Source organism: Colletotrichum jinshuiense, chromosome 7, assembly GCF_051148585.1.
Source record: "Colletotrichum jinshuiense chromosome 7, complete sequence".
Classification (NCBI taxonomy): Eukaryota; Fungi; Ascomycota; class Sordariomycetes; order Glomerellales; family Glomerellaceae; genus Colletotrichum; species Colletotrichum jinshuiense.
In genome coordinates this window covers 1202877-1226940 of record NC_139314.1, presented here as the reverse complement: position 1 = coordinate 1226940, position 24064 = coordinate 1202877, and the positions used below count along the sequence as shown (strand labels likewise).

Genomic DNA, 24064 nt, shown 5'->3' with positions numbered 1-24064 from the left:
CTGATTTCTCTACCCATGACCCCATGATCAAACCTCGCCTTGCCAAAACTGAATGTCGGTTTCCATGGATTGACTGCTGCGTGTGGGTGCCGGAGCTGTCCAAGCTTTCCGTGCTACCAAGAGAGCTCCAAGAATCCAGGGTACAATGCGGGTAGCTCGAGCCTGACATCAGATCACGTGACCACGAGTTTTGCTGCCGCGACCAGGACCAGCACAGTCGCGACCAAATAATTCCACCGCGACATAACCCCTCCGTGCACTGCCCAACATTTTGCGACGAGACGACAGCATACAAGATGTCGGGCTTTGGAGATTACCCGCCTAACATGGCGCCCCAAGATGCGCTCATTGTGCGGCAAGAGGCAGAGCCCGACCATGCAGTTGTCCCCTACACCGGCGAGGACCTCGCCCGGCCGAAAATGGGCCCTGCGAACCCTTTCAAAGACGAGACGACGACGCTAAAGCGCAAAAACGTCCTGACCGGTACCGCGGAAGAGACTTTTGTATCGGAACACACCTTTAGGAGCAAACACCGGGCGATTGAGAGGAAAGGAGGGCCGGAGCGCGAGTACCAGACGGGAACCGCAGTCAAGGAGGAGGCCGCGAGGATACGGTCGGCCCGCGAGAAGAAGGGCGACGCTACCGTCGTCGAGGGCGACGGCGCCTATGTCGGACCATGGGCGCGGTATAAGCGCCAAGACTACGAGGTTGTGCGCGAGGGCGAGGAGCTGGCCAGCGACGAGGAGTACGAAGAAGTGACGGACGAAGACGACGTCGTCGAGAGCGGCACGGTCCTGCGCGCACCCGAACAGGCGCTGGCGCGGAGGAAGGAGGTGGAAGAAATGGGCGAGGAGACGACGACATTCCACGGCGCCGACGAGACGGATTACCAGGGCCGGACCTACATGCACGTTCCGCAAGACCTGGACGTCGATCTGCGGAAGGAGGCCGGCAGCGTCACGAACTTCATCCCCAAGAAGCAGATCCACACATGGCGGAACCACACAAAGGCCGTCACGGCACTGCGCTTCTTCCCAGACTCCGGACACTTGCTGCTTTCTGCGTCGGCGGACTCGACGGTCAAGATCTGGGACGTGTATCACAACCGGGAGCTGCTACGGACATACTCGGGCCACTCGAAGGCGGTCTCGGACGCCACCTTCAACAACTCGGGCACGCAGTTCTTGTCGGCGAGTTTTGATCGACAGATCAAGCTCTGGGATACGGAGACAGGAACTTGTATCAGCCGGTTCTCGACAGGCAAGACGCCGCATGTCGTTAGGTTCAACCCGTCGGCGGAGCATGCGCATGAGTTTGTGGCCGGTATGTCAGACAAGAAGATTGTCCAGTGGGATACTCGCGCGGGCAACGAGATTGTGCAAGAATACGGTATGTGACAACCCCACCCCCCTTTCTTCCCCCACGGTTCTATCCAATTCAAGACTCCTGTATGCTAACATACCACAGACCACCATCTGGCAGCCATCAACACCATTACATTCGTTGACGAAGGCCGCCGCTTCATGACGACCTCAGATGACAAGTCGCTGCGCGCGTGGGACTACAACATCCCCGTACCCATCAAGTACATTGCCGAGCCATACATGTACCCGATGACGCGCGCCACGCCGCACCCGAGCGGCAAGTACGTCGCGTTCCAGTCCTCGGACAACCAGATCGTCGTCTACGGCGCCAACGACAAGTTCCGGCAGAACCGCAAGAAATCGTACCGGGGCCACAACAACGCCGGCACAGCGATTGACGTTAGCATCAGCCCTGACGGGCAGTTCCTTGCGAGCGGTGACACGCAGGGTTTCGTGTGCTTCTGGGACTGGAAGACGTGCAAGATGTATCACAAGCTCAAGGCCGGTGATCAGGCTGTCACATGTGTTGCGTGGCATCCGCAGGAGACGAGCAAGTTTGTGTCCGCGGGCGCCGAGGGTGATATCCGGTACTGGGACTAAAGTGAGGTGTGCTGAGTTGTATTGTAGGCATTGCTTGGCGTTGGGAAGGGAAGGGAATGAAAATGATTTCTGCCGTCGCCGTCGCCGTCGCCGTCGCTTTCGTCATTGTTTGTGGGTAGCTTCGGATACATCACCGCAAGTATGCCAGATATCGAACCCGTGGGCTCCAGAATGGCTGTGGCAGGGAGAGGAAGTGTCACGAGTATCTATTTGTCGCCATGAGAGTGATCACCAATGGTATTGAGAGTTGTATCAGGGGCTTGCGTCCGACTGGATAATACCGATCGAGCCCCGGCTCCTTCTGACAATGCTCTGACTGTACAATGTGCTAGAACAGTATATCGAAGTCTACAGTGTCCATCTCATGATCGGTAACCAAGACGGGGTAGATTTCATTGTCTTCCCTCTTTCCCGAGGAGCTATGATTGCCGAGAGAAGTTGAATCATGTTCGTCACAATATTTGATATACTAGGGATGAATCACCATTTCCAAGGAAACAACGACATATACCCGCCTTCACGAATCAATCCAGGGACATCAAATACCGATGCCAGGTCGTGGGATGGTTGCAGTTCGAAAGATGTTGTCCCCAAGGAATACGCACCGCTTGGTTACGGCGTCGCTCCAATCACATGGTGGTGGTATGCGCCAATTCCATGGCTAGTCCTGCGCCTCATCCCCGCAAAATCAGGGGGAACCGGAACCGGACTGCAATGTCAGACTGGCCGTTCCAATGGTCGTCTACCCCAAAATACTTGTCTCACTTTTTTTTTTTTTTACCGTAGGCTACGTGACTAGAGGAAAATTCCACAGAATCACATGGTCCACCTCCTCTGCCTCACTTTTTCTTTCTTGTTTGGTTCGGGGACACATTGTCGTGGACTTGACGTCTTCGCAGGCTCACTCTGACATCGGCATAGCACTATTCCACAAGACCGCCTGGGTAGCTCAATAATTCGAAGGGTGTGAATGGATTCGGCCTATTGGGACATCCTCCCCGGCGCGGATGACGCGGACACGAGCGAGGACGACGAGCCGGATGAGAAGCCGTTCACGCCCGGCTTAGAGGTACCCTGCACGAGGTGTAAGCACAGAAGTCGGCCATGTAGACAATGCAGGGAAAGACAAGGGCGCCTTGAGGTCACAACCGCCGATGAGAGGAGACCATCGCCCGAAATCGCCTGTTCCCCGGACCGCGCTTCTTCTGCGTCGGGCCATCGTGCCACAGTTATCGCTGCTTCAGCCTCCGAGGTCGTGCTCCCGGACGTCATCTTACAGCCGGCTGAGGATGATGACTCCCCTGGCGCAAGTCAGAAGAACACATTGGCCGTCCCGGGACCAACATACACCTCCATGTACACAAACTCTCCCTCCTGGATGTCGACCTACACGTCGTCTACTTGCGCCACCACGTACACCACAGCACATGAACGCGCATACACGGAGGGCGGCGATGACCTTCTGGGTGTTAGAAATCCCGGGAGGCCACCGCACCCCAGACGGCCAAGGACCACCGGCAGAAGGGACGCGGGATTGAGGTCAACGGGCGGCGGTGCATGGGAAAGGCGGTCCACAAGGAGGATAAGTGGAATGGCGACGGGGACGGAGTTTGAGGGGTGGGATGAGACGGAGATTGAGAGTGGGAGTTATTGCATGGTTGAGGGGGCGAGGTGGGAGGAGCAGAGGTTTATTCGGACACTCCACCCCCAGCACCGACATCAGCAGCATGCCGGAAAACGAGAGAGAAGGAGATTTTACTACTCGCCTTCCAAAGAAGCTGCGAGGTCTCGGCCTCTTCCCCTGGTTGATCCGCCCTCGCCGCGCTACATGTTCGATGTTATTACGATGACAGCATCAGGTTCAAGACCGAGGCTCTGGGCAGTCTCCCACGTGTCGGACAAAGGCCATACGAGGGTCGTATATTCGATGGCATATGCAAGGGGAACAGGGTTCGCAAGGGGGCTTTGGTGTTTGCCAGTGCCGATAGACGAGGGAGTAGGTGGTATATTGGGATTCATCTGGCGGGAAGGGGTATGGAAAGTCTTTTTGGGATATCTGAATGATTCCCTGGGCTATCGTGGAGGAAAATTTGACACATTAGACGAGGTGGACTAATCATTGATTTTGGGACAAAGCAATGGGTTACAACGGCAGCATCTTTAGAGGCGTTTTCTGAATAAAGCATAAATCATTTTCTATCTAAAGAGAAAACAACACCAGACTAGCCATCTACCAAAAATTTGTCTCAAGTTTCATTTACGTCCATCTGGAGGCGGGCTCCTGCACAACATCCAAGGTGGCATTCACGCATACAATAGCCTAAAGCGTAACCTCCCCGGACTCAGATTCGTCCGCGGACTAAGGTTAAGGTTGAGTAGACTTGCGGCCTCGAAAATTGTATCTCGGGGATGTCGGCGGTACGGGATTGGGCGCTGGCTTCTTCTTCGGCTTGGGGGCCGTGGCCTTCCTAGCATTGGTGTCCTTCAGCGGCTCACCAACTTCAGTATTCGTCGTCTTGGCCTTCTCCTTGTTCTTGAGCGTGACCTTGGCCCTTTTGGCGGGCTTCTTCTTCGTTTCCTCTTCCTCCGTGGTATCATTTTCATTCTCCTCCATCTCTTCCGCCTTTCGTTTGGTATTTTTAGGTGTTGCCTCTGATTTTTTGATGGGCTCCTCTTCTTCACCCTTTCCCTTCTCGTACTCTGCCCCTTTTGATATCTCACTGACTTTCTGTTTGACATCTTCCATCTTTTGCTTCTTGGCCCTTAAAACGAGTTTCGTCCTCTTCTCGGAATTCTGGTGTCCCTGGGCTTTCTTCTTTGTGCGCTCCTCGCCCTCTTCCTCTTCGTCCTCGCCCTCGATCTCCTTGGCCTTTCGTTTCAAGGTTTTTCTTGAGAGGGCATCATAAGTTGGAGGACCAGGCAGATTGGAAGAGGAACTGGCGAACCTTTCACTGGGCTCTGAAGAGCGAACATCAGGCCCCATAGAATTTGAAGCATTTGACGCACCCTGTAACTTAGTTTTCATCGAGTTACTCCGTTTCTGGACACTTTGGCTGCGTTCCAGGGGAGAGGGCTCAGGGGCGTTTCGCACCTTCTGAACTGATCTCTCTGCACCGTCGATGCGGCGCTCGTTCCCGAGCATCTGCGATTTGCTCACATCTTGCCACTCTGCCATCAACCCCCGCCTCTCTTCAACACCACTTTGTCGGTTCTCCTGTGTGGCATGTCGCCCGTCAGGGAGTTCCAGCTCCCGACTCATGACCGTTTCCACCCCTACATGGTCGCCAGAAGAATTCGACAACGGTTGAGGCCGTGAGTTGGTTAGCATGTTGCTGTTGGTGTTGTAGACGAAATGGCCAAGGCTTAGGAGTCGCTCGTCCACATCCTTTTTCCATTGAAGTACCTCAACCAACTTAAGAAACATGGTCTTTTGGAGGTCCTCGATGCGTGCCTCGAGGGCTTGCATATTCTCAGCAACGGATGCTGTGAGGTCGTCCAGCATCTCTTCTGCGGAAGTGAGACCCCCATCTGAACTTCGGATATATTGGTTGTCCGGTGAAGGAAGCAGCGCCTTGTTGGGACTGTCGCTGTCGTTATGTTGGGGCATGCCGTCGCCAGTGGGGACGCCGAGGGAGTTGATTTCGTCATGGGGCTGCATTTTTGGGCTAGGTTTGGCGCGTGCGGGCGTATTAGTGACGGTGTCAACTGAGATGAACTGATATTTATTGAGATGTATGCGAATATTTGTTTTTAGATGCGGTTGTCGATAACTCTTTGGCTTGAAAATGGAATGGAACTTCTGGAGTCGATACACGGTCCTTATGTAGACGGAAATTGATGTCGTCCTGTCAGTTAGCCACTGCTTGAAGGCTTGAACAAGGAGTCGTTGTTTAAACCCTTTGTTTATTTTTATGTACTGTAGCAGGGCATCCTTAGGCTTTCAGTAATCCAGTAGTTCTGACCCAGGACACAGCCCAATGGGCTGTGGACCATCTGTCATTGTCAATTTGGTTTCCACTTACGTCGTCAGAGAGTACAAATATCTTTGTCCCAGATAGTATGACGAGTATAAATTCACAAAGAGAAAAGGCCATTAAACTCGAATTCCAGGCTTTCGTGGTTCTTAAATCAAGATTTGCACTGCGTCCTGAGTTATGTCCATTGTTCCAAACAACTCATTGCTGGTCCTTATGTCTTTCTCATCCGCTGAGCACCATGCGGGACAAGTTGAAACAATCAAAATCTAACTGCTTTCTTCAACATCTGATTTTGATTGAACAGGGGTCAAAACCATCAGATCGATCAGCGAATAGGCAACCTCGGCCGCAGCGAGAGCTGTGCTCTCGCCGCGGTTGTCGTACGCGGGTGCAACTTCCACAACGTCCCCTCCCACGACAGAAAGTCCCTCTAGTCCATCAAGAATTGTGAGAAGCTCCCTTGTAGACCAACCACCTGGCTCAGCCGTACCAGTAGCTATTAATTGTCAGCATAGTTCAGATTTGCATTTGTCTGCTATTGGGAAAGTGCTGCAAGATAAGTACCTGGGGCGTAAGCCGGATCAAGGACATCAATGTCAACACTGATATAGACCTTGGAGTCCCCAACCCGCTCTTTTATTTTCGATATGACACCATTGGCACCGATCCTGTCCAAGTCACGGGCGGTAACGATCTCGAAACCGCACCTGACGTCGTTTCTCAAGTCGCCTCTTCGTCGAATCAACGGGGCTCGAATACCGGCATGGATCGAGTTATTGAGAATCAAGTTCTGGTTTCTGTCAACTTCGATTAATGTGATGTGCAATGGAGCACAGATTTACCTCTTCATGGGCAATATGAAGGAACGTTCCGTGATTTAAACCTCTAAAATGCAGTCAGATGTTGTTACTGCTGAGCTGTCACGACCAAGTTCAAGGGGAAGCCTTACGCATACTCCGAAATTCCTCCACCTGAGAGCGTAAATATCAAGTTAGCAAGAAGGTTAACGATATCATATTATGGACAGGCCTACCAAGGACCGAGGGATCCCAAGTATCTGTGAGCAAATATTAGCCATCAGTAATCTGTTTCTCATGACAGTGCTACCAACCGATATGACTATCAAAATGAATGACTGAGACAGGGCCCCATCTCTGATAGGTTGATCGCAGGGCGGACAATGTTGTGGTATGGTCCCCACCTAATGCGAGAATTCTAGGTGTGGATGACACCGAAAAGTTCGCCGCTGGCCGGCTGGAGATAAGCTTGGGTGTGTCAGTTCACTCCACCTGGCCATTCAGTAAAGATAAACTCAACAGCATGGGCTTTGTCAAGACGTTTCAAAGCAATTGTGTTGTCTAACCAGGTGAGGCGGGCATCACCGCAGTCTACCACTCTAGCCCAGCTTTGCAAAGGATCCCGGCCTAATCTCCAGGGCTGATTAGAACATTGATACAGCAGGCGCGCACCAGCTCATAAGCCATGGACATACCAGTGTATATGCTCCATTCTCCTGGTGATTTCCTTTGGCTGCCGGTTCGGATTGCTTGCGGACCAAACCGGGCTCCTGGACGACCAGTGGTTGTCTATCAATGACAGTCAGCACTCATTCTGAGCCATTTATGGTCTGTACTGAGAAAAACGGGCGATGAGATTGACTGACAGTGTCATGAGGCGCACCGAAGATAGCAATGTCATACTGGTGGCTTTTGACGTCTTGATTGGAGAAGCAATCGACAAAGGGAAGGTTCGCAAATGTTCTTAGCCCAGCAATAGAGTCAGCACCATATGTTTCGATATCGTCATCATCATTAAGACCAAGCGGGATCTGCTGGCCATTGGAAAACACGAAATTATTGAACGCTTGGTGGGGTACTTTCCAAGCAGCTCCGCCCTGGAGGAGCAAAAGAACAATCGACGAAAGATGCATTGCCAGCACTGTCACAAAGAGCAATCAGTTGCCTATGGTCTTTGTTTTATTTATTTATTTCTTTTCAAACAATTGAAATTGGTCCGTGGCGGGGTTGATGCGAGCAAGACGCCTTGCCGAGGTTTGAGCGAATGCCGATGTGCAGGTAGATTAATTTCATCATCATGTCATGTGCTCCGCCTTCTCTGCGCTATCGCGTCTGATTACAATGTCGGTGTGGCTATGATATCAGCCACATGCTCGTAACGATGTGGCTTGACACCAGAAGGTCGTTCTTGCCATTAGATGATATGGAAACTGAAAGGAAGCGGAAAGCACACAAAGGAAACAGTGATACTGGCACAATTCGTGACTACTTGGGCAGGCAGTACGCCGAACTGCAGAGGTTTCTCTTGCGTTGTTCAGCAAGATAACACAACTCGACCACCTACCAACATCGCCATCCTTCGCGTCCTCGCCCACATATCAACTGCCTGTATTTCTATTCTTTCCTGCAATGGTAGCAGCCTGTCCCTGGGCGATATCTATTCCCCTATCGGTCTTGGAATATTAGCCAGCTTCATCGTAGTTCCCATATCGTTTCCAAGGGCCGCACGCCCTCTTTGATTCACACCATGAGCGTCGCCGTCTCTCATCGGCAACTTCGAAAGCGAGCACCTATCCAACAAATTGACCGCGACGGCGGCGTGGATGATGATGATGACGCGGATGAAGGTCCCTTGAGGCCCCCTCCGAAAAGCGACTACAAGTCCATATACAAATGGTGGAACGACGAGTACCGCCTAGTAGCTGTGTGCATCATCGGCGCTATCGCTCTAGGCATCCTCTTTCACAGGTTTGACAATCAATTGATTCCCAAACTTCCAGGTGACGTCGATTTTGATGTAATCGTGGTGGCCATGTTCACCTGTGTCCGAGTGGCCATGAGTGGCATCGTCGAGTCGTCCATCAGCCAGGCTGCTTGGATTTGGGTGTCAGAGGCACGACAGCGTCGCACTAATGACATGCGGGCAAGGCTAGAGGACTTTAAGATATACGATGAGGCATCACGCGGGCTCTGGGGAAGCCTGCGCCTATTGTGGCGGCTGAGGGGAAGGTAAGGCAACCCCATAGTTCCATCCCCTGGAGTTTGGCCTGGGCGCTGATAGTTGATATGACAGACACCTTGCCTGCATCGGCGCCTTGATTGTAGTCCTTGTACACGGGCTCGAGGCGTCCTCCCAGCAACTCTACCGGTACGAGGGTCGACCACGCGGGGTAGACGACGACGGTGATCCTCCCATCGCGGCACCCCCGAGAAGCGACCTGTAGGACTACACGGTATCTCGGGGTCTTGATCCACGTAAGTACCACCGTGCCAATTGCTGCAAGCAGGAGCTAACGCGCCACAGTCCCTTCACTCAACGTGTCGACCAAAGCAGCAGTTTATAGCGGCATCTTGTCAGTCGACGTGACAGAGCTCAACGTCGAATGCCCCGCTGTCAACTGCACTTGGCCCATCATACCAACACTGGCGGTGTGCGGGGAATGCAATTCGTTGAGTATCGAAACCATGTGCACCGACAAATCGCAGACCTGCCTGTATAGCTTGCCCTCTGGCACCTCGGTAGACATCAGTCACAATGCGCCAAGCACTGAGCGATTCAGAACGGCTGCTTCTCCAGGCATCCATCACCACCTCAATTCTACAAGCCAGACGTACATCTCGGTGTTCGATGTCCTATGGGTGATGAAGACCAGGGAAGGAACCAAGCTCATTGGCCAAGAGTGCGCACTATGGTTCTGCATGAAAAGCTATAACATCACAGTAACCGAAAGTCGACTGAACCAGACACTGGTAAGTTTCTGGAATACTACGCGCTTCGAGGACTCCAACAACGCACATGGTGATGAGTACGTGTTTGTCGACATACCAGCAGACATGAACGTCCCTAGAGAGTCCCGATACAGCATCTCCAGCAAGTCTCTGGCAGCGCTGCGCAGATTCGTGGATCCGCTATTCGAAGGCACGTATGAAAAACAATATACCATCATCAACTTCTCATCGGACTGGGCCGAAGGAATGTACAACGCTCGATGGAATCTTCCATCATGGGTTCGCCGCCTGAGTATCAGCCTGACGAACGAAGTACGGCTCCACGGACAAGTTCGGGACAAGAAACGTCATCGGTACGGCGGACGGGCGTACTACATCGCGCAGGTGATCCTCGTGGAGTGGAAATGGTTAATCTTCCCAGCGAGCCTGATCATGGTCAGCATCTACTACCTTTTCCACACCATTATCAAGGGCGCTCGCGACGGCGTATCAGTTTGGAAGAGCGATTCGTTGCCGATGCTGTTCTGTCGGATTGACTCCTCGATTCTTGCGAAGGTCGGCGATGGCATGGATGTCCCAAACGGACTGGACGAGCGCGTCGGAGAAGTGAAGGTGTGCTTGTTGAGGGAGGATGACGGCGATTGGGTTTTCAAGCCGATCGAGAGCGAAGAATCGTCGTCTGAATCCGATTCTGCCTGAAAACCTCAAGACGACCCTGTTTGTGGACCTATACTATAAGGGAGTGCATTGACACACCACCTCCAACCTAAAACCAAAACAAGAACAGTTGAGGCAGATGCGTGTGAGGAATATGCCACCCGATTCCGCGTTTCCGTGGGCACTGACGTATCTGGGCGGAAATTCCCCGCAAATTGGCCAAGCTAACTTGATGACACTAATGACTCGACGCGCATCGACGGCTAAGAACAGCATCATTCTACCTGATTGGTTGAAAGCGCCGAGCTCATGTGGAGCAGCCTAGGATGTTTGATGGGGAGACTCGGCAAAGCTCATCGGCAAAGAGATTCCTGGCTTGTCTGACTCTCATCTGCTGTGTCAAACTTCAACCATGCTCTTCGGTCCTCGGTCTCCGTGTGCATTTCCACACTAGTATATTCTAATCAATCGACAGATTATGAAGCTGGCCAAATAGGCTTTGCCAAGCAGACCGAACGAACTAGCCAGAGGATAGAGCATGTATCAATTCCGATGGTTCCGATGCCGCTTCCATTTCGCCAGGGCAATGGTGTGGCCGGCAGCGTCCCTTCCTGGTTAGAGCCCCGGAGCTGCAAGCTGCATTCTCTCCAGCTCCGTGACCACCGAGCCCCCTCGGCACCCAACCACCACCATGCTCGTCCATGGCCCCTTAGCGTCGCGAGATCGTCGACGGCCCCGGACCCCATACTTTGAGTCCATAGCTCTTATGCATCCCTCCACTCTTCCCCACACCCCGCAATGTGTTCTCCATTTCCGTCTTCGGGCAACCTTGACCTGTGAACTTCAACTTTTCTCCTCCTCTTGCGTTCCCCAGTGCCGTACCTGATACCGACAGACAATCTTCACCTTGATCCAGATCCTTCTTCTGCGGATCCCACGTGAACCAACCACGCCCTCTCTCTCCTCTCTCCCAATCCTAGACAATGGCATCTGAGACCACGCCTCCAGATCCCCCCAAACCCAAAACCCAGAACAAGGTCCGCAAGCGCGCGCCCAAGGCGTGCCTCTCATGTCGCGCTCGCAAAGTGAGATGCGATGTTTCCCAACGGGGCCGCCCATGTATGAATTGCTACCTCGATAGTGAGACGTGTGTTGTTACTGGGCGCGCGTCAAGGTTGTGAGTACTGCCATCCCACTCCCTCTTCTTGACGACGCTGATCATGGATAGTCGCAGAGCTCAGCAGAGAGATGGTGCCGACAACGAGCAAACTCCCTACCCACCACACGATGCAGACAATGTGGAGCAACTTCACATTGTTGATCCTATTGCGCCGATGAGCGACGGTTCCCGACCCTTACCCTTGGGAGAGTCTGAAATTCAACCTCCAATTTGCAACCATTCACAAGCCCATGAGGCCCCTTCATCCGAAAGCGCTGACCGGCCGAGAAGTCCGGTAATGAATAAGAATGGCAACCAACATGAACACTCAAAGCAGAGTCACTACCCAAAACCCTCAGCAACATCGACAAGTACATTCGAGCCATTCCCTTTCAGCTCAGTACCGTTGAACAACCAACCATTACCAACTCAATGGTCAACTGGTCAACATAGCAGCATGGGTATAGATGTCACCTATTCATTCTACCCATTTCTCGCTTTGGGCAACATTCACGGAATTCCACCCCAAGATGTCAACTTCCTCGAGCTCCAAGGCTGTTTGCGAGTGCCAACGCGCACTATCCTTGACGAGTTTGTGCAGCAGTACTTCCTACATGTCCATCCATTGCTCCCAATGCTCAATGAGGGCGACTTCTGGGCGGTTTACTGCGTGAACCCAGCCAACTACGTGTCCAATGATAAACTTTCGTTGCTAGTTTTTCAGGCCATGCTCTTCGCTTCGTGCAATGTAAGTGCTTGGATATCAATATTAGCTTCATTTTACTGACGTACAAGGCAGTTTGTCTCTCGCCAAACCATCAAGACTCTCGGTTTCCCTACGATCCGTGCTGCTCGAGCCGCCTTCTACAGGCGCGCTAAACTGCTCTACGATCTCGAATCCGAATCCTCTCCTCTCGCAATCTCGCAGGCCGCTCTTCTTCTCTCTTTCTGGTCTTCGCCCACATCTCCAGCTTTCCGCAAGTCAAATACCGCCTGGCTTTCGATCGCGATCCAGAACGCCAAAATGGTTGAGGCGCATCACTACGCCACTCGGACAGCGCCTCCAAAGAAGCGCAATCTGCTCAAGCGCCTCTGGTGGTGTTGTATCATCCGTGACCGCATCGTCAGCCTCGGTTTGCGCCGCAGCTTGCAGATTACTCGTAGTCATTTTGATTTTGACTCGAATGACATTCTTGGCTTTTCCGATTTGTCCGACGAGACTGAAAGGAGCAGGGTGTACAACCCGGGCACGAAACGATGTCTAGCTGAGATACTGGAACAGTTGGTTGAACTCTGTATCGTTCTTACCGACATCTTGATATTGGTGTTCCCGCTGGATGACAGTCCGGGTTGGGGTCGAGAGATGCGCGCCGAGGAGCAGGACAAGGTTCGCGGGTGCAAGGTTGCACTGCGCAGGTGGTATAAAGGTGCAACATTGAAGTTTCCGATGTTTGGCGGCGGCTCTGTTGCAAGGATGAAGTCCCCTGGGAACGAGTTCCAACACGACTCAGTAATATTGTACACCAACCTGATGTACATGTACTACCAGTAAGTAGAGGAAACCCTATGGCAGCTCATTGGCGGGCGCTAACACCCACCCAGCTCTTCCCGCGTCGTTCTTAGTCACCACGAAGTCCTTCATCTCGCTATCACCGCCGCCGCACCGTCGTTTAGTGCCATCCCCACATCGGACCTTGTCATCATAGGGGAGAACCGTCACGAGCTCCAAGACGCCGCGTCAGGAGTCACCGAGTGTCTAAAAGAGCTCATTCATCTCCGGCTTGCCCGTTGGCTGCCCATTAGCGCTGTCGCCTGTACCGCCTTGCCTCTGGTTCTGCATATCCTCGATGTGAAGCTATCGGCATCTTCGCGGTCCTTCGACCCCAACACGCATTCCGCGTTGAAGCAGCACCGTCTCAATATACTCATCGAGGCTATGAAGACGTACCAACCACAATATGATGGCGTTGATTGGGTCAGCGAGACGATCCGGCACATTGTTAACTTGGCCCAAATAGACTCGCCGCCAGTAGGAGAATCCGAGAACGCTCACGAAGATGGAGCCGTCATTGCAGATTGGACCGATATCCTCGCCTCCCAGCCAAGTTCTTACCTGCGTCTCGCTTTGACAATGGACCTCTCATTGAGCAAAGGGCGTCTCCCCGACGACGGCGACTTCCCTGTCAGTCTCCGTGGATTGTTCACCGGGGGTTTCAATCCACTCAAGGCGCTTCTTGAGCGGAAACGAAACGAGAACAGAGACATAAACAGCCCTTTGGCAGGGGTCGCGGAGCCACTGACGGACTTCGATGCCGCTGCGATGCGGGTCAACCTGTTTCGCATGCAACCGGGGACGGTAACGACCATCCCTTCGGACGAGGACACAAACTCGCCAGCATCTGCTGGTGACCATGGCCATGAGAGCCAGGAGAGCACAACAGACGATACATCTCCACGAAATGGGGTGGAGTACCAGATTCACGGTGGCGACGATGTGAATATGGCGGACCGCCCGCCGTCAGAGGGTATTGAAGGGTTAGCTGCTGAAGTCCTCGCGGCATTTCCCCTGGATGACCACACGGCGAGTGTGGACGGGGACTTTGATGGGATGTATTTTGACGGTATGCCTGGGCATGACGGACCCGCGGGGTGGATCGAGAGTGCGTGGAATGATATTACGCATGGAGACGATAGATCAGATCGGGATACGGCGCGGGTACTGCTTGAGGCGTTGAGAGAGGGGGATTTGACCGAATGTGCTGCTTGATACACACGACTTAGATGAATGAATGATGTATGATGATTTGCGCGATAATTATGACAGGTTGTCCCCATCTCCTTGAGTTACTCGATGTCAAAGAGGCATATTAGCCAACGACCAGTACGACAGGTTGTCTCTTCACATGGAAATTTGTTCCCTGTTTGTACCGACCATCTGGGTTTCTTGAGGAGTATTCATCTCCTCGTCGATGTAAGAGCTTGCGTCACCCACGGTACCCACGGCAACCATACAGTTATGCGTTACTCAGCTGCGAAGATGTACAAACTCACCGGACCACAGATGACTGCCTATGGACTCCTTTTCCTCTATAAATGCATCTTTGGCTTCTGTCCGAGAAAGATTTGTATTTGTAAAGTACGAGAGGTCTGGTTGAGACACCACCCATTGTCCACGAGGTCGCTGGAAGCCCGGTGGAGGGCCACTTTTTTGCCTGTCCCCGAGGCTACTGTCCTTCCACGACGTGTTTTTCAAGGGACACTAGCGGCGGCGGTGCTGCTGGTGGAGGTCCTCCTGTCTAAATTGGCCCATCAGCCCGGCATCCCACACCAACCCTTTCCTACATACCTCCTTGCGTCGTGGTTCTCCCGCCTTACACGCTCTCTGATCAGACGACTATCAAGTTTCCCCCTATCACCAAGACTATTACAGAAATTTGGGATGACGATACCACTACAACCACCGTCGTTACTATTACTTTCCCGCCTGTGAAAACGACAGAAATCCCCGTCTACAACATCAACATCACTAATTCTGGCGTCGATTTAGTGACATACACCGTCACCCCTTCGTTTCTACAAACGGCCAAGGTTAAGTTTACACCAAAGTCAGCGCAATGTCGAACACGTCCCAGGATCATGTCATCATCGTCGTCACGTTAACCCCCGTGCCCAGCAAGACGCACCCAGTCATCTCCACTCAGCCAATAGAAGTCGGCTTCACAAGTACCAGTTCGCCAGGACCGACCTGCAGCTCCGGGTGCGGGAAGATCTGTTTTATCGGTTGTAGCTCATGCGGCATCATCGGGCCGCCCTCCTTGCCATAAATGCTACTTGAAGGCACAACACGAGAACAAGAGCCTCGAAGATGTCTAAGGTGTCAAGTTATCAAAGCTGGAATTGTCTCTGTCAAAGAAGAGGACATTATTTCCCTCGGTAATAGGGCAGTCAAGGCTCGTATGGTGCCAGTAAAAGAGGAAGCTATCTTGTCTCTGGGAGACCGTGGGGTCAAGGCTGCCATTGTTCCGGTGAAGGAGAAGGTTATTATCTCACTCGGAGATTAGACAATCTCAGTCAACCTTGCAAGCGATAATTTAGGGAGAAGGGGGACTGATAGTTTTCTATTAACCTTCAATCAATCACAAGTGCTATACAACAACGTAGTCCTTCCTCAAAGCATAATGTTTCAAGGAAATAAAAATCTTCCTCCACCAGTCCTTCCTACAGCATCATTGCTTCTTAGAACCTGTATCGCTTGATCGTGACCTCCAACCACGGCGCTCTGAAGTGCAGTCTGTCCTCTTCCTCTCTTGAAACTGCAAGCATTCACATCAGCACCGGCTGCCAATAAGCGCTCGATTATGTCTACGTAGCCCTTTTCGGCTGCTGCATGTAAAGCCATCCCATCTCCGTAAATGCCTCCCAGGGCGTGGATATCGGCACCTTGCTGAAGGAGAATATCAACGACCTCGATATGACCTCGCAAACATGCTCCTTGAAGAGCTGTGTAGCCCTTGTACTTTGCCGAGGCACCATTAATATCAGCCCCGTGTTGGAGGAGAAGCTTTAATATTGCCGTGTAGCCACCGCCAGCTGCAGCCTGTAATGCCGTGTAACCCGCCGTTGGTGACGGCGGAGCATTTACGTCCGCGCCGAGCTCCAGCAATCGACTAACCAGATGCTCATGTCCTCGCTCTGATGCCGCCTGCAGTGCTGTTCTTCCGTTGTACCGCGTCACGATAACTGACGACGCTGGTGACCCGTGTATCCAACGTGTAGGCCTCGATAACACTTCGTCTGCCTTGGCCCCCGCACTCAGCAGGATGTCGACAACCTTCTCGTTTCCATGTCCGCAGGCGATCTGCAACGCATTCCTCTGGAAGTTATTGCCCCCGCAGAAGTGGATATCAGCTCCGGCGTCGACCAGCATCTGCACCGCCTGCTCGTGGCCGTGCATGCATGCAGCCTGAATGGCCGTCTGCCCGTAATATCCGCGCGGGGGCTCGTTGACGGCGGCCGGGTTGGCGGCAAGGATTTCTCGGATTTTGTCCAGTTCTCCGCCTCTGGCGGCAAGCTGCAACGGCGTCCAGCAATATTCCTCGCCGTCGTCAGTCTGCAGGGTCGGGTCCCATGCGGCATCCAAAGGTGGCAAGGATATCTGCATTGTGTAACTCATATGGGTGAGCCGAGGCTCTGAATAGCAAATGGTATCGTGGAATTCAGATGGAATCATCCAGCATCGGGGCTGTGGAAATATGAAGCTGAGTTGTGGAACCCCCAAAACAAGCCAAAGGTCTAGGCTAAGTAAGCCGGTCAATTTTATGCTTGAAGAAGCATGCACTTAGTGGTGTTCTGTTGGAACCTGGAACACCTGCATGCTGGTTAGCCGTGGCCACTTGATTATCTTACATTCGTTATCTTGCGGCCCGAATCCTGGTGATATCGGAATTCGGCACAGATCTATCATCGAGATGCGGGGACAAGGGCATGGGTCTGCCACGAAGTCAACGGTTAGATGAATATCGCCCTCAACTGGTGCCATCTTTGTATCGAACACGATGGACGACGGAGCACTTCACATCTCTCAATAGGAATATTTTATAAAACTTGGGCTCTTGTGGCTTTCTTACGAAAACTTCCTTGGCCTATTCCAATATACGACTATGTCCGGAAATTGGGCGATGCCCTTTCGCGACGAATCTGACTTGTCATTGTAGGATCCCTGCCTAATTGACGAGTCGCTCCGGGTTCGACGTGCTAGCTCTAACGACATGTTTTGAGGCTGCTGAGAGAAGCAGTTCTCGCATTTATCATCGTATTTCTAGTTGTAATTGCCATTCATGATAAGAGTTCTTCCAAGAACCGGGTTACTGCCCTATGAGCCAGTGAGTGTGTATCCCACCTCTACCCCGTCTATTAGCATCGCTAACACCATCGCCATCACTATCAGTTCCCCAAAAAGTTGTCCCGCTGAGAAACGCAGCTGGCTCCAGGCCAGATCTCGTGTATGCGGATCGTCAAATGCTGCTAAATGCAACAAGAATGCGAGACATACATGGGAATTAGCAGCAACTATATCCACAAATCAATCGATCAGCTGGGTTTCCCTATGGAGACCTCCCCTCTGCAGTTAGTTGTAGATACTTTTAGCAGACGAAAACAGCGCAGAATATAAAGTTCAGTTCCCACCGGCAGATATCAGCGGTGTGCTGTCCCTAGATGATACGCATAACGGCTAGATCCTCTCTGTGTTTCATCAGATTCACTGTTTGGTAAGCATTTGGCATCACCTCTCACTCAAAGTCTTGCTACCCAGAAGCAAAAAATCTAACATCACCCAAATCAATCATAACTACAAGGCTCATCATTTCGAGGGAGGAGTACGCGGCTTGGGACACCTTCAAGTTGGGCCACACAGCCAACGGCATCGAATATATCCGGCAGACTATTCTATTCTCGGATGATACCAGTCTTGAGGCGAACCAGGATCATAGTCTGAAAGTATTAGCCGGGGCTAAGTCCTTGTAGGTAAAGACTATGACGCACTCATGCGACTGGCAAACGAGAAAGCGACCTGGGATATCAGTCATGAACGTAACCCAGACCAACCCACGCTTTTTGAGTCTAGCAAAGACCGCGATCCAGAAAATGTAGAATACTGTCACTAACAAGCAAACTACAATACGTCAACTTTGAGAGAACATACCTAGGCAGGAGAAGTTTGCCCCCTAGATATATATTGGCATGTAAATTCAACTCATTGTAGAGCTGGTTCCATCAAGCGCTGTTAGTCTCACCGCTCCTAGTTGACAGTGAATACTTTCGTTTTGCCCCTTTTCCTTTTGGTCGTGATTCGTCGACCGAAGCAGAAGCTACTAATCCGGTCGATCACCTCCTGAAATGACACACTGGAACGGGGCATGATTTGAGCACTGATGGCAAGAAAGGATTTAGAAGGTGCAGAAGCGACCAAGTTTTTCACGATATCTTGGTCAGTCGGGAGTTTGATCTAGCGTCAAATTTGAGTTCAAGGACGACTACAGCGATTTCAATGTGCAACTAGCCCAACCACAATGGTGTATTCAATTAACGTGATAATCCGCTGCTGAAACCAGAGATATACACAAACCACAGGTTGTTTGACGCTATGTATCGAGCCATTCTCTCTATGAACGCGGATGGTGCCACCACCCGGTACGGTTATGATATATCTGGAGAGCTACAGGGAACATATTAGATATCCAACGCCCAGGGGGAATTGGTCGACTATGCAGCCAGTATTACCTACACTCCCGACGGCCAGGTTGAGCGCATTTGCTACGGTAACGGCGTCCAAGCAGTACTTTTACACCACGAGGACATGCGTACACCAATGTGCAAAGCATTAATGCGTATAGACAAGACACTCCTCGAACGACTCGCATTGCGTCTACCACGGATGAGAAGCGTAGCTCTTAAGCTGGTGTATTAGCAGCATTTTAATATCGACTGCATGTTTACAGCGTCCCAATCAGGTAGTTTCAATACCACGTTGGCGTTTCCCCCATAAAATCAGATAGGATTTCCGGTCTCAGCCTTCCTTAATTCATGGCGTTGAAGCAGTCATCAGCTTTGAAGCCACAGATTATTCTTTTCCATATATCTACTTGACTTTCATAGCATCTAGAAGGCGGGACAAATGACACTTAAGTCTTTTCCCATTTGAGGCATCAGTCACGCAAAACAGATTTAACCGAACTAGAAAATCAAATTTCTTTACTAAGTCTGAGGCTGAGTGCATTGCTGGTCCCACTGTTGCGCTGGTGGTGGCTCAGCTCTCACCACATTGCCTTCTGGAGAGCTCTGAGAATCATCTCCGTTGAGAAGCATGCTACCTAAGCCTTGAAACCCCTGTGCCATGATATTCTTCAAACCTTGCAACTTCCCAAACAATGTGTTGACCTCTCTCTGGATTGCCCCAACATCATGTTGAATAGCCGAGTAGTTGGAGCTAAAAGCCTGGCTGAGATTGCGCCCATCGGTAGAAATTTGACCGACCCAGTCTGTGAGTGTTTTGAAACGCTTGGCGTATTCCTCGTTTTCCTTGCGAGTTGCCTCGTTGGCCTGGCTAAGTGACTTGTTGATCCCACGAAGCTCGTTTATATCGTCGCCGAGCGCCTTGTTCCGCTCGAGATATGCAGCGACATGCCCCTTTAGTACTCTGATATCCTCCTCACGTAAGGACTTGAAGCTCTCCAGCTCTCTCCTTAAGAACGTATTCTCCTCTCGCAAGGAGTCTCTCTGGGAATCCTTCTCTTTTGCCACCTCCTCGCGCAAAGAAGCCATCTGAGCATCCTTCTCTCTGGTCATTTCCTCGCGCAACGCGAGTTTTTGCGCATACATATTCCGTGTCACCTCTTCTCGCAACGCATCCATTTGAGAGACCATCCTTTTTGTTGCCTCTTCGTTTAGAGCATCAGTCTGAACATTCTTCTCTCTTGCAATCTCTTCGCGTAAGGCGCCAAGCTGGGCATCCATCTTTGTTGCCATCTCCTCGCGCAACGTATCCATCTTTTTTGTCGCCTCCTCGCGCAGGACGTCAATCTGAGCGTTCTTCTCTCTTGTAAACTCCTGGCGTAAAGCACCAACCTGTGCATCCGTCTTTTTTGTCATCTTCTCACGCAACGCATCCATCTGAGCATCGCCCTTCCTCCATTTATCCTCGCGTAGAACATCCATCTCAGACTGAATCTGTTTCGCGATTTCCTCAATCATCCTTTTGGAATTCTCCGAATCCTGTTGTAAGAGCAGTATTCTCGTGGATAAGGTACCAACGCAAGCCTTGGTCTCTTCCAAACCAGCGCCCAATCCATCGGGCTGCCCATCCGTCGGGTTCCGGGCTGCCTCTATCTTATCTGTCACCTCATCGCGTAAACTCTTGTGTTGCTCCTGGAAGTCGTTGCTCATGTTGTTGAGCCTCGAGCGCATCGTGCCTAGTTCCTTGTTCAACACGGCCTCTACATCCGCAGTTGTTAGAATGCTGTTTGATAAATCTTGCATCGACTCCCAGATCTCATTCAACTCTCTTTTAGTCGCAGATTGGCTCATCTCGTCGTTCGAAGCATCCGACTTGTCATGCATATCAAAATGTTCAGGTTGGTCATACACATCCTCGTCCCCATCGTCAGAGCCCTTGCAAAAGATGCTGTCCGCATGCTTACAAAGCTCCTCCATCGGCGGAGGTGCGCATTCGTGTTCAGTAATTGTCTTCGTTGAGATGTTCTTCTTAGCGGTAGTCGCTGCAGTTCGAACGTTGTTTGCCTGGCGTTTGACGCTCCCTCCCATCAGCTGGGATGCCGGCTTGCGTTTCTGCCGCGTCATCATGAGATGTGGGATTTCCCGCGATAGATTGTGGTTACACAGTCTTAAGAGACGTGTTCTGAATAAATCTTGAAGATTCAGTCGACAGTGAAGTAATTATTATGTTTCAGCGCCGGCGACTTATGGGGTGTCTGAATCGTAGCAATACTATAAAGACAGTATTCATTGCTGAAGGAAGACCACAAGGATTTCGAGAGGATGAAGACGCAAGCCAATGGCTCCCCTGCTGTAATAAAGTGGCTCATGGGTTATATGAATCATTTTAAATGGTGTTTTCGAGGCGAGCGGAGAAGGATGCTTGCAGGGCTGACTGGGAAGAGGCTGGCTGATGGGTGACCAGTTAGGCAAAGTTCACATGTCCGCGGAAACAACGCCAGGTTCCGACAATGTCATAAATGGAACCCCAGTTGCATGGTGCTACTTTATTGGGTGTGTAATTTACTCATTCAGGTGTCTCTGTAATAAATCGTTGGCTGTTAATCCAACGTACCCATAGGAGGCTGCGCTGCACTGGTGTCCAACACATCACACCCTGCATTAACAGGGTTATCTTTTCCCAACATGTATCAGGTTAGCTTGTAATGGGCTAGCATTTATTGGCATGCAGCTTTCCCTGCTACCCGGCAGGGCCTCCTTAGCCGCCTGAGCTATTACATCTCTTGGAAATAAATTGACGAGTCGAACCGACTCGCCAATAGGAAATAATATCGGTGCGTGTCCCATGTACTGCGCCTAACGTTTGCGGTCCTTTGCAAGTAGCATCTAGACTATTCGATGCTGGTAAACTCTATGGCCAACTCAATCACCAGCTTTTTTTTTCACTCGGTTCATTTTATGTCATATGCTTAAACAATAGGACTGCATTAGTCCCTGAAGATTGACTGTTGCGCTCAATGGTATTTATGAATGTTTATCTTCAGCAAGTTCGATTTCTGATTTTCATCTTAGATAGGAAGTTAAGTTTATTTCCAAGGTGCAAAGGCAACTAAACCATGACTATAGTTACTATTGGCGGGTCTTCTAGTTATGAGATGTCGTTAGGCTTAGCCAAAACATTGCAGACACACTAAAGCAGTACGTTCCGTATACGTTAGTCATTATGTCTTGTGCGTTCATTAGTCATGAGAAGTGAGGTCCATGGCATGTTCATAAGCCGTTAGTCGGCTTACTTTAAGGTCAGGTAGCTGTTTCCACACCATACTGACCCAGAAAGCACAGCCTCTCCTCTGAGGTGTCCTAAACACGGAGCTTCCACAGGAGCAAATCTGCCTTCTCTGGCTGGCCCACTTGTGATTTGAATGTATGCACATCTTCCAACGACTCAAGCCACCCATGAACCGGAGGTTATGGCGACGGGATGGGCTGACCGGTAACAAAGAGGCCACGGCCAGAGTTCCCAATTCAAGCGCGGCCGATGGGAGGGGCATTTGGGTTAGGCTTGAGCGGTGACGTTGCAAAGGAAGACACAAACGTATTGTGGAACGGCATGGAGAAAGACCCCAACAAGGCCCGCCCACCAATCCTACAGAGCTGGCTTGACAGGCGGGCAGCTAGAGGGCAACAACTATCCGGCGCGTATTCTCGCAATGCGCTAGCCATGCAGAGACGTCTGTATTGTGGAGATGTTATGCATGCGGGGAAGAAACGATTGCTACAACCCATATATGCATTGTCTATCAGCTTAACATGCATTCGTTAATTTGCTTCAGTCGTGAATTGAACATCAAAAGTTGGAGGAGCATAGAAGGGCGTGAAAGTGAGAATGGGCAGTGAAGAAAAGGCTGCGCCTTGCGAAGACAAGACAGCATGTTTGTTTTCTTCGCCCCGGGTGTTGCTTCTTGAAGTGTGACATGAAAATCGAACCGCATGAGGTGATCACCCCTAAGTTCAGGTCCGGGTTCAGATCAGGTTCTTCTTGTGCCACAGATAAATGGTGACAATCAACAAACAAATTTCCCCCGCTGGCAACAGTGAAATTTCCAGCTCATGTTTGCTTTTTGTCAGGAGGTGGTGCCGAAAGCGGTTCCAGTGGCCCAGGATTAGTGAATGGCCAGCTTCATGCCCTGGCCACCGGATGTCTCCCCGCTGTACTTTTAATTGGCTTCATTTGGTCCCAACAACGCGCTCGAATACTATTGCACGCGCATTGCAACCCCTAAATGACTAAAAGCAGCAATGGATGCGGTGTACAGACCGGATGCAAAGAGCATTGGAGCATTGGCAGCGCTTATCTGTAAATTTCCTGTTTCTTGAAGTAGATAGGAAGTAACCGACGACCGAGGAGTAGGGCGTGGGTGTATCAGTGGTACGTAGATGGCAAGGCTATCCGTACACAGAGCACGTCAAGGGCAAAGGCCCCAACAGCCAAGTAAGCCATCCAAGTCCACTTTTCCGCACCATTCATCTCTGCCACCCAGGTTGCCGTACCGGTCGATGACCGATTGGTTTTCTCCATGATGGCCTGCAAGACAATACACTAAGGCAACCGTCCCTTATCGTACACCCTTCCAACCCCCCTAGTAACCACCACACCAACAGATCCGCTCCCTGTGGACGTGTCTTGGTAGACTAGGCCTGCGCCTCTCAGGTGGCTTTATGCTGCGGTGGAAAAAGACAAATCTGCATGACGATACAAACCAAAATTTAACGTGAAAGACTGGATGATGGCTTTTTGATGGCGATAATGCTTAATTTCTAGTATACAGGACGGGGACTACTAACTGGGTGTGCGCCTGTACCCATTTTATGGGCAGTTCACAAGGTTAGGCATCAATAAGGGTGCCCTCGAAATACATCCTGATATAGAGAAACCCACTGGCGCCGAAATGCCAGAGAACTGAGCAAAAGATTGATGTCGCTATCCAAGACGGTTACTTGCAAGTGTCGCTAGATTGAGATGTTGGGCAAGCTGCGAGAGGTGACTGCTGAGCCAGCCAACATGCCTTCCACGTTCACTGGCTAGAACACATTAAATGGATGCGTTGCCACCATTTATTATGTTGAATAATGGGCCAGAGCAATTAACAGGTGCATAGGTGACTGTACTGGAGACAACAGCTGAAGTAAAAATAAAAAGAGGCGATGGAAAAAACAAAGTTGTCAAAAACATACAACACCAGGTATTCGCTGGTCGTCACCGACCCAACTACTAATCCGGCCCTCACTGGCTTATCTATGGGAGAGCGGACGGGATCCCGAGTTCTC

At 51.2% G+C, this 24064-nt stretch overlaps 7 protein-coding genes across 7 annotated transcripts; 3 read left to right on the top strand and 4 right to left on the bottom strand.

The window, feature by feature from the left end:
- Nucleotides 1-326: 326 nt before the first annotated feature.
- On the top strand, nt 327-1964 carry EsH8_VII_000297 (WD40-repeat-containing domain protein; the record flags this gene model as incomplete). The annotated part of the gene is made up of 2 exons (XM_083270430.1): nt 327-1389; nt 1468-1964. The coding sequence occupies 2 exons, from the start codon at nt 327-329 to the stop codon at nt 1962-1964; spliced, it is 1560 nt and encodes a 519-aa protein (XP_083127987.1).
- Nucleotides 1965-4329: 2365 nt separating this feature from the next.
- EsH8_VII_000296 (uncharacterized protein) lies at nt 4330-5622 on the bottom strand (the record flags this gene model as incomplete). Its single annotated transcript, XM_083270429.1, has 3 exons — nt 4330-4922; nt 4971-5178; nt 5242-5622. The coding sequence occupies 3 exons, from the start codon at nt 5620-5622 to the stop codon at nt 4330-4332; spliced, it is 1182 nt and encodes a 393-aa protein (XP_083127986.1).
- Nucleotides 5623-6207: 585 nt separating this feature from the next.
- Nucleotides 6208-7871, bottom strand: EsH8_VII_000295 (agmatinase; the record flags this gene model as incomplete). The annotated part of the gene is made up of 9 exons (XM_083270428.1): nt 6208-6437; nt 6506-6731; nt 6784-6826; nt 6891-6912; nt 6975-6998; nt 7053-7206; nt 7259-7365; nt 7434-7527; nt 7605-7871. 9 exons carry the CDS (start codon nt 7869-7871, stop codon nt 6208-6210), a joined length of 1167 nt encoding a protein of 388 aa, XP_083127985.1.
- A 614-nt stretch (nt 7872-8485) lies between these two features.
- On the top strand, nt 8486-10386 carry EsH8_VII_000294 (DUF3176 domain-containing protein; the record flags this gene model as incomplete). Its single annotated transcript, XM_083270427.1, has 3 exons — nt 8486-8967; nt 9032-9141; nt 9263-10386. The coding sequence occupies 3 exons, from the start codon at nt 8486-8488 to the stop codon at nt 10384-10386; spliced, it is 1716 nt and encodes a 571-aa protein (XP_083127984.1).
- Nucleotides 10387-11960: 1574 nt separating this feature from the next.
- EsH8_VII_000293 (fungal specific transcription factor domain-containing protein) lies at nt 11961-14270 on the top strand (the record flags this gene model as incomplete). The annotated part of the gene is made up of 3 exons (XM_083270426.1): nt 11961-12251; nt 12303-13051; nt 13106-14270. The coding sequence occupies 3 exons, from the start codon at nt 11961-11963 to the stop codon at nt 14268-14270; spliced, it is 2205 nt and encodes a 734-aa protein (XP_083127983.1).
- Nucleotides 14271-15686: 1416 nt separating this feature from the next.
- Nucleotides 15687-16664, bottom strand: EsH8_VII_000292 (ankyrin repeat domain-containing protein; the record flags this gene model as incomplete). The annotated part of the gene is made up of 1 exon (XM_083270425.1): nt 15687-16664. One exon carries the CDS (start codon nt 16662-16664, stop codon nt 15687-15689), a length of 978 nt encoding a protein of 325 aa, XP_083127982.1.
- Nucleotides 16665-19258: 2594 nt separating this feature from the next.
- EsH8_VII_000291 (uncharacterized protein) lies at nt 19259-20860 on the bottom strand (the record flags this gene model as incomplete). The annotated part of the gene is made up of 1 exon (XM_083270424.1): nt 19259-20860. The coding sequence occupies one exon, from the start codon at nt 20858-20860 to the stop codon at nt 19259-19261; it is 1602 nt and encodes a 533-aa protein (XP_083127981.1).
- Nucleotides 20861-24064: the final 3204 nt, after the last annotated feature.